Here is a 9,801-nt window from a genome sequence, read left to right on the forward strand (position 1 = left end):
TGATGGACGTTTATAATACAGTTGACTGGTGAGAGCAGAATAACATAATAACATTTAGCTACCAATGTTAGCTTTGATATACTGTATGTTCTGGTCAGATTCAGATTCCAACACATGGATTTGACAAGTTTCCATTTCCCATCAATTCTGTTCTGTTAGTTAGTTAGTTCTAGTTACTAGTTTATTCGATTTTGGTAACCAGTTAGTTTTAGTTGCTATTTCATTAGTTTTGGTTACTAATTAGTTAGTTTTAGTTACTAGTTAATTAATTTTACAGTTTTATTTCAGAACCTCCATACCAGTAAGAAGATGAGATGGGGTTCACAAACACTTGGTGCTGCCCCGTCAGCAGACTTCTGGAGGTTCGTCCAATCAGGAAAAGTGGGTTTTTAAATAGGCCTGAGCTAATGTTGGCTGATTCAGTCAGAGGCTGAACTGAGGGGCTGTTCGAGATGAGTAACGACTTTTATTGAACTGTGGAACAGAGTTGCTGTTTCCCCCTGTTTCCAGTCGTTGTGCTAAGCTGAGCTAACAGGCTGCTGGCTGTATGGCTTCCTATTGACTACAGATATGAGAGTGCTATTGATCTTTTCATCTAACTTTCTCTAACAATACAGTGAATAAGCTTGTTTCCTAAAGAGTCAAAGTTTCTGAATTGACTGTAACACAATGTAGAGACGTTTTATTTGTCCAGTCCATGGAGGACATGTATGGAGAATAAACCCTTCATTTCCTGCTTATATGAACCAGTGATAAATGCACAGGCGGTTTAAGGCGTGAGTGAAGCAGGAAGTAAACTATCTGTAACAGCAGACTGACCGACACACCCTCCCTCTGATAACACCAGGCTATTTATGTATACCACAAGGACACAGTCTCTTTGACTACACGTACGTGTGTGTGTGTGTGTGTGTGTGTGTGTGTGTGTGTGTGTGTGTGTGTGTGTGTGTGTGTGTGTGTGTGTGTGTGTGTGTGTGTGTGTGTGTACGGGTGTATGTACGGGTGTGTGTACGGGTGGACGGGTCTGATTTGTGATTCTATATGCTTCATATATTGATGACAGTGACCTGGTGGATACAGTGATGAAGGTCATGAGCTCTTCACTCATTGTCGTCCACGTGTTTCCACCAGGTCTCAGAGCGACACAGAGCAGAACAAACCAACAGACACCACCCAGTGGGGGGTCAGAGTCTGACATCAGCAGCAACAACTTGGACATAAACACAGTCCAGTGTGCTTCCTCCTGCTGTAGTAAACCTGACATGTTGGTGTAAAACTCTTTAAATGTGAAGATTGATTGAAGTCGTCAGTGATGATGAGAATCAGTCAGGTGCTGTTTATTGATCACTGATGTCTCTAGTAGTTGAGTGGTAATCAGAGGGCCCCAGCGGGCCGTTAGCAATCTTGGGCCAGACTGATTATTGTGTAGGCTAACAATATGGTATTATATAAAAGTAGGCTACCTTGCTGCACCATCCTGCCAACAGTGCGCTCACAGCCCCTTGTCTAATTGGTCAACAACCAATAACAGCTCTGAACTCTCCTTCAGGCACGACAGAGTTATCAGAGACATGTTGGTGTCATCCAGGGTACGTGTGTGTTCACTGTTCACGCTGGTTTGAAGCAGCAGAAAAACGAGAAATGAGAAAGGTGGAGCAGAGAAAAATTAAAAAGAAAAATACTGGAGGAGGATGCAGAGAAATGTTCCAGATTAACAGATATAGTCCAAGCATCCAGTAAAGACCCGGCAGGTGAAATGGTAAGCAGGGGCATTGTAGCTAGGTGCTAGCTCAGGTGACATTAAATGTGGCTAGTATATCTAGCTACTAGTTTTTGGGCAGCCCTGTGCTTGTATTAGCTGGCTTTTTCGCTTTGTGTGTTATTAACAGCTAGCTAATGCAAATAATGAAAATATAAAAGTTTTTAACATGGTGTCTGTGTTGTTACTGTTCTGCAGCCTCAGAACTGAGTCAGTCCAGTGATGCTGATGAGACAAGGCTAGGAGGAGGGAGCAGGGGAAACACAGCTACAGGTGTGCACACTGACTCTGCACAATGTTATGAGTGCAGAGGATAGGGAGCAGTTTGAGCAAGTTGTAATATTGCTGAATTATATTTCAGAAAATTATACGACAAATGTTATGACCGCAACATAAGACAAGATATGCTATAATATGTATTATTTAAGCACTTTACGAGTCGTGTCCACAGTGTAGCTGTGCAGCCGTGTGTCACTGAGAACAAAGATGCAGCAGCTCTATACAGGATCCTGATACTGTGGCTGAGCTTTACTGCAAAGAAGCTTCTCTGTACAATATTTAGTCTGCTGTGTCTGCATGCATATTAGGTAGAGGTCATTCTCTGGAACCAGTGAAATAAAATGAATTCAATATTTGAAGCTTGTTTTAAATCATAGGGGGACTGAGCAGTGACGGCCACAAACTGGGTTTAAGGAAGTTGAGGTTCCTCACTATTTTCTCGTGTTGTTTAAATGGTCAAGATGTTTGGCTGGAGGCGGGAAGAGACAGAGAGGATGTTTACATGAAGTTTGGTCCACATTTCCTGTTTGGCCTTGAAGCAGAATGACTCCTCCGTGTCTGAGACTGTCACGTAGTCAGTTCTCTGAAGGTGCAGTCAGACTGCCATGAGAGCTACAGTGGAGGAAATAACCCTTACAAAGACATGAACAGTCCATAATTTTTATGGTAGGTTTATTGTAACAGAGAGAGACAGAATATCAACAAAAAATCCAGAAAAAAACATTAAATAAAGGTTAGAAATTAATTTGTATTTGATTGAGTGAAATAAGTATTTGATCCCCTACCAAACAGCAAGAATTCTGACCCCCAGGGGATCAAATAATTATTTCCTCCACTTCACGTGCATGAGTTTATACTGTGAAACCAGGACAGGAACCAGAAGGACACAGGGGTCAGTGTGTGTGTGTGTGTGTGTGTGTGTGTGTGTGTGTGTGTGCGTGCGTGCGTCTGTGTGGAATACACTCACACTCTAATAAGTCTGTACATTACAGACTACCGTCTGCAGGAACCTGAATAAGTGTGTCTGTAAATCTGGATCATCTCCTGAGCAGTTCCTAACCGGTGTGCAGTGTTAGCTCTCCATCACCTGAGTCCACTGGTCACTGTGGGAGACTTTATCTGTTAAACAAACAGTCTGTGCAAACCTAAAGGAGTGATATGAGCTGATAAAGGAATTTGACCTTAAGAAGGGTTCCTGGCTGTTTTCATGTTTTACCCATAAATCATTTGTTTTTTCCTGGTATCAGGAACCATGCCACTGCATGTCTTTATTTATATTCTACCATTTCATACAGTGGTCTGTGACTTAGCTTTATTCAGTGAAAGTGGAGCAGTGAACCACATGTGGTGTCAGTAACACTTTCAGGAGGTTGTTTCACACCGGCTGGAATATTAACCCAGCTGACCAACAGATCTTCTTAGTCCTGATCAGAACCAGTAAGAGAAGAAGAACCACAGTGATCCTGCTGCTGGGTAAACGTACTGCCCCCTCTCTGGAAACTCTCCGTCAGTCAGTAGCTGCGGAATGAGGAAGTGAGAACCTGTTTGTGAGATGCTGGCACGAGTGTCATCCTCTGTATTTCACTGCACTTCCTCGGTCTGGTCCAGGTCAAAGTCCAGCAGAGGTGTTAGAAGGTGTCAGTAATGTGGGTGAGGAGAAAGTTTCCATTAAAACCAGTAAGAAAGCTGAATGAGACTGGTTTATGTGGACAGCAGCTGCTGGCCGTTATCCAGCTGTGGTGGAAAGTAAAGTCTGTGTCTGCAGATGTGCTCAGGAAAAAAAACTGCTGACTTCATTGGATTGTAGAAAGAGTCAGCAACACACACACACACACACACACACACACACACACACACACACGGTCCTCACTCAGCAGTGCTGTGGTTTGGCCTCCCTCTGCCTCCATCCTGTCTGTATCATGATATCATGTTTGTGTTAGTCAGACTGCAGCAGCTCAGCTGTGTGGACACACACTCTGCATTATTCAGCTCCAACAACAACAACACACTCCACTCTCCTGGACCCTGGTGTTTAGAGTGTGAACAGCACCAGAGACCAGAGGTGCTGACGTGACCTTGATAGTTTGCAGGAAGGTTGTCTGTGTCAACTGATATAACAACAACACTGATAAGGGAGGAAACACTGGCCTTGACTTGGGCTCTGAATGAAGTCACCTTAATACACAACAGGACAACAGGCTGGTGTAGACACTTCTAACCCAGGCCCTGCTAACACGCTAACAAACATGAAGACAGTTGATGACGTTATTGAGCCTTTGTCATGTCCGTGATTTGTCGACCTGTTATCTCGGGGCTGAGTTTAGTCAGAGCACTTCCTCAAGTGTGACAGTATCAGCTCTCTCACACACGCACGCACACACACACGCATGCACACACAGTCCTTCACTACACACCCAGCAGGTCAAAGTTCAGGTGTCTGGTTCTGGTTTCCACCTGTTTCAGCAGCAGTTAATGAACCACACTATTTTATTTCTGTGTCCTGTCTGTATGTTGAAGGACCTTTTTTTATGTTTTGCTATTGCTACATAGCTAACATTAGCACTAACAGCTGTTTACTTACCAGTCTAGAAAAAACCATTCAGCATCAAACTTCATTCCTTTATTCACTAACAGCTGTCTCCAGAGGTGGAAACAAACACCAATGTTAACTCTTGTCTCTATCACGTCTTCTGCTGATGTTAGCATGGTAGCTCTGGCCAGTCTCATCATTTTCCGAGAGCAACTCACTGTAGCCTCCAATGTGTCCTGAAGAAGCAGCTGTATTATAACCTCTTATCTTGTAAATGCAATGATGGCTGAAGCTATTGTCATGTGAGAATCACCACCACTCCCAGCAAGAAACCACATTCAGTGGCAAAGAAAACTTACAAATAGCCCCTTTAATGAAGCTATTTGTATGTCTAGCTATTGCTACATAGCTAACGTTAGCATTAACAGCTGTTTACTCATCAGTCTAGAAGAAATGTTGAGTTCAGCATCAAATTTCCTTCCTTTACCCACCAACAGCAGCATGCTAACCAGCTAGCTGCAGCCTGTGTCATCACTTTCCAATGTGAAGGGGAGCTACTTCATGGAGCTGCTGTATCTTCTAAGCTACATTCAGATTCACTCACATTCAGAGGAATGTGTTTTAATGGAGCTCTGAGCTCAGAGGAACCATCACCATCAACACACACACTGTGGTTTATTCTGACTCAGACACACACACGCACTGTACTGCTGCCACAAATACTCACTACAGCACCAAGTGTGGATTAATCGCTGACAATAAAAACATAATCAGATGTAAAGACTTGTAGAGTGAACGCTCATCTGTTGTTGACGTGTTGTAGAAAGTATCCTGACAGCGTGGACTGTGTCAGACACTCTCACTGAACTGAACTGTATCATCCTTCTCTTCCTCCTGTCCTCAGACCAGGTCCTGGAAAAGGCCATGCACAAGTGCGTGTTGAAGCCTCTGAAACCAGTGGTGAGTGCCGCCCTGCAGGAGTTCCAGGTGCGCAGCGGAGAGTGGCTGGAGCTGAAGGAGAACCTGTCGCTGGCCAGGGCACGGCAGCCGCAGGACATGGGGGTGGCTGACACTCTGCCCCCGGATCAGGTGGCCATAGAGAAGATCAGACACAAGTTCCACACCATGTGTAAACTGTACTCCCCAGAGAAGAAGGTCAGCATGCTGCTGAGGGTCTGCAAACTCATATACACCATCATGGAGGACAACTCAGGTAGAGAGCCAGGACACACACACACACACACACACACACACACACACACACACACACACACATACATACACATACACATACACATACACACACACATACACATATATACACACACACATACACATATATACACACACACACACACACACACACACACACACACACACACACACACACACACACACACACACACACACACACACACACACACACACACAGATGTAAACTGTCTCAGAGGACGAGCAGCTGAGTAACATTCGTGGACCTGGTCTGTTCTCTCAGGTCGTCTGTATGGAGCTGACGACTTCCTGCCGATGCTCACATACGTGTTGGCTCAGTGTGACATGCCTCAGCTGGACAATGAGATTCTCTACATGATGGAGCTGCTGGACCCCTCACAGCTGCATGGAGAAGGTATCAGTTAACCTGCTGACTCCACCCTCTGACTCCACCCCCAGGGTCCATCCTCTCACTCCACCCTTTGTCTTCACTCTCTCACACCACCCTCTGTCTCTCTGTGTCCACCCTCTGTCTCCATGTCCAGGTGGATACTACCTGACCAGCGCCTACGGAGCGATGTCCCTTATCAGGAACTTCCAGGAGGAGCAGGCAGCCAGAGTCCTGAGCTCTGAAACCAGGGACACGCTCCACCAGTGGCACCGCCGCCGCACCACCCAGCGCTCTGCACCATCCATAGATGACTTCCAGGTAAAGACACACACACACACATTTGTTCTAGAAAGAATAAAATTAAGAAATGAGCGCAGGAAGTAGACAGTGAAGGTGGTTGACTGGTCTAAAGAAGCCAGATTCAGTCACTCATGAGGAGGACCAGTCCAGAACAGTAAAACTTGTCTCCTGGTTGCCTCAGTCAGAATCTATATGTGATGGTGTTTTTTCTGGAACCCCCCCCAGAACTACCTGCGGGTGGCGCTGCAGGAGCTGGACAGCGGCTGCACAGCCAAGACTCTGCAGGTGCGACCGTACGCCACCGTGGACGAGGTGTGCCAGCTGTGCGCGCAGAAGTTTAAGGTTTCCGACCCTCAGGACTACGGCCTCTTCCTGCTGATGGAGGGCAGCAGCCAGCAGCTCGCCCCGGACACCCACCCTCAGAAGATCAAGGCTGAGCTCCACAGCCGCCCCCAGCCCCCCCCCTTCCACTTCGTCTTCCGCCGGGTGGCCAACAGCAGCACCCTGACATCAGCTACACCTAACCTCAACAACCTCACTGTGACCTCTGACCCCCAGGACAACCTGAATGACCTCAGCAGGGACCTGACGGGCTCGTCCCCCCAGTCCACTCTGAGTTTAGGACTGTGCCCAGCTCTGAGTCTCAGCCTGGCAGGGGGCGGACTGGAGGTTTGAACGGGCTCTTTGTGTCCCGGCTCTAACAAATACAAGACTGATATAAATCAGCATATTGAACATTGTCTCTACAAAGACCGACTTTCCTTCAAGTGGACTCGTCTGTCTCAGTCGTCACACGAGTGAACTAGGAAAGGAAGAGAGGAAGGACGGAAACAGGAGAGATGGAGTCTTTGTTTTTTTTACTTCTTTTGACATGAGAGCAGCTGATGCTCTGACAGTGGAAGCAGGTAGAGGTAGACATGCTGTAAAGTGTTAAAGACCATGTGGACTCTCAGTCCTGCATTAATGCTGGTGCCTCAGGGGCAGATCCAGGGTCAGGTGTTATTGATGCTACCTGTGAGGTAACCTGAGGGAAATCAGACACATGTGAGTCTAATCTCTGATTAATCACTTTAATGTAGATGTATTTAGGTGATATGTATGCCTATGATTTACTCCTGACAGTTGCTGGTAAACTGTGCTGTTTTCTTCTTCATGTACTCAAACTGTTAATCCTTCAGATTGTCTGTTTAGTGCGTGGTGCTCACACCAGCCTAAAGTTTTCCAACAAGTGGAACTCAGCTGTGCAGATACACAATAGAAACCTGTAGAAATATGCTTGCTGTAGCGTTCTCAGTGTTCCCTCCTCATCATTTACTTTATCTGTATGGATGACCATTAACTGATGATCCAGTTATATCAGATCTGTGCTGTGGTGCTGCCTCATGGTTCATTGAACAGCAGTCAGAGAGCCACAAGTTGTGTCCCAGTTCAGGGGCCACATCCTTCTGAGGACATCGTATATGAAGGTGTGGCCCTTCGTAGCCGTTGTAGATCGCGAAATCTATGTGCGTCACCAGCAGTTCCTGTCCTTACTGTTGCGTCCAAAGTACAGTTCCTGTCGCCTAGCAACTTTGACAACACACAACTTCGTTTTTTCACATGAACTAGAGGTTTTAAGGCCCTTGTTTTTAACAGTTGTACCGTTAGCTGTTGAACTGAGCTGAACCCAATACTTACATTTAACAGTGTAATCCTCAGGCTCTCTGTCTGTTGTCTGCTTTCTTTACGAGGAATTGTGGGATAGGTTGGACCACGAAGGATCCACTTGTTGCCCAGGATAAGATGGATGCATTTCTTGGCCACAATTTAAGGAGTCTTTGAAATGGGACAGTCTAGTCGCACTACTGGGACATAATCGATCTTCAGATGCAGCCTGTGAAGGATGAGACTCTGAATTGGGTCGATCCCCACAGGCTCTGTAACTAAACAACAGTCCAACACCACCAAAGTTGTTTATTGCATGACAAAGAATAAAAGATCATGATCAACAACAGAAAAAACAACAGAGAACTGATGGGAGGCCACTTAGACCAAAACACAGTGGGTCATAGGATCTGATATCCTCCCTCTGACCTGAACAAGCACCAGCACTAACCTAAAACCTCAGCACAACTACTGCTGCAAGAGCCAAGCTCCCTTCCCCCTCTTTGTAGGTTTCCTCCCAATTAGGCCAGACATGGGCTGTGGTCGAAAACTCTAAATCTCTCTGTCTAATCTTTCTCTCTCCTCTCTAACCAATTCTGCTTGACCTCCATGGAAAATGTCACAAGGTCAAGGAAAAATGTGAAGGAGAGTTCATGAGGAACTAGGAAAAAGTTCTGACTGCGCTTACACTTGGATTATTATTTTACTAACTTTTATTTCTAACACATACAATAAATCCTCCTTTATTAACCACTGACACAAAACAAACAGGATTCAAATGTTGAAATAAGAAAACATGAAAGAAAAATACAAATAAACAATGTTGAGCCATTAAAATAATAATTAAATAGAAATAAGGAACTGAGTCGGGGCCAGAGTGGATAATATTCAGACATACAGGAAGTAGGCTATATAGAGTTTTGGCTGTTTTATATATTTGTTAAGTAGAGAAAATTATTTTTTTAGAGCAGTGAGCAGTTTTGAAAAATTTATAGATTGTTTTGATGATGATAAATTCAATCTGCTTGTTCTTCATGACGACTAAATCCATATTTATCGAATTATATTTATCGAATTGGGTTTCAATGGATCAGACAAGGCTTTCCATCAGTTCTGGATCGAGTCACAAACATAAAACAGCAGCTCTGTTGTTTCTACATTTATGTGGGTCTGCCAAGGTGAAACTACAATCGTCTGTCGTTTTAATTGTTGCTGCAGCAGGGAATTGTGGGACGGCATTTCTCCTTTCCTTTCCTTTCCTAAAGGAAGGTCCAGTGTTTCCTCTGCTAAAGGAGATAATATAGGAAGCACTGAAGCTCCTTTCCTCCTCATGTAGAGAAGTGGAGCAGCTGTGATCATGGTGCTGCTCAGAGACTTCAGCTCATTTCATCAGTTTCAACCTTCATAAGAAAAAAAAGACTTTTCCACTAAAGCCCAGATCCACCTGAGGAGAGGAGATCATTTCACATCATAACCAGCAGGTGACTCCAGACCCTCAGACTGTTGTTACTGTTCAGACCTGTACTGCCCAGACTCGGACTCAGGTGACATCACCTGAGGATAAGTCATCATATTTCACTCAGCTCCATCTGCAGACACTAAAGGGTTCACACTACTGTTGTAACGTTCTCCTTCTGACCAGCAGAAAAGAGATCCAGATTTTTAAATGACATTTGAAATAAGAAC

General features: G+C 45.0%; 1 protein-coding gene across 2 annotated transcripts in view; it reads left to right on the top strand.

Moving 5' to 3' along the window:
• LOC130181484 (ras and Rab interactor 2-like) overlaps positions 1–9,178 on the top strand; it is a 40,011-nt gene extending 30,833 nt beyond the window's left edge. For both annotated transcript variants that reach the window (XM_056395732.1, XM_056395733.1), the window contains exons 9-12: positions 5,473–5,781; positions 6,064–6,195; positions 6,326–6,489; positions 6,697–9,178. In XM_056395732.1, the coding sequence (XP_056251707.1) occupies positions 5,473–5,781; positions 6,064–6,195; positions 6,326–6,489; positions 6,697–7,146 (1,055 nt within the window). In that variant the 3' untranslated portion in view covers positions 7,147–9,178. The remainder of the gene's footprint in view (positions 1–5,472; positions 5,782–6,063; positions 6,196–6,325; positions 6,490–6,696) is intronic.
• Positions 9,179–9,801: the final 623 nt, after the last annotated feature.

The sequence above is a fragment of the Seriola aureovittata genome, chromosome 14 (assembly GCF_021018895.1).
Source record: "Seriola aureovittata isolate HTS-2021-v1 ecotype China chromosome 14, ASM2101889v1, whole genome shotgun sequence".
In the NCBI taxonomy this organism is placed as follows: domain Eukaryota; kingdom Metazoa; phylum Chordata; class Actinopteri; order Carangiformes; family Carangidae; genus Seriola; species Seriola aureovittata.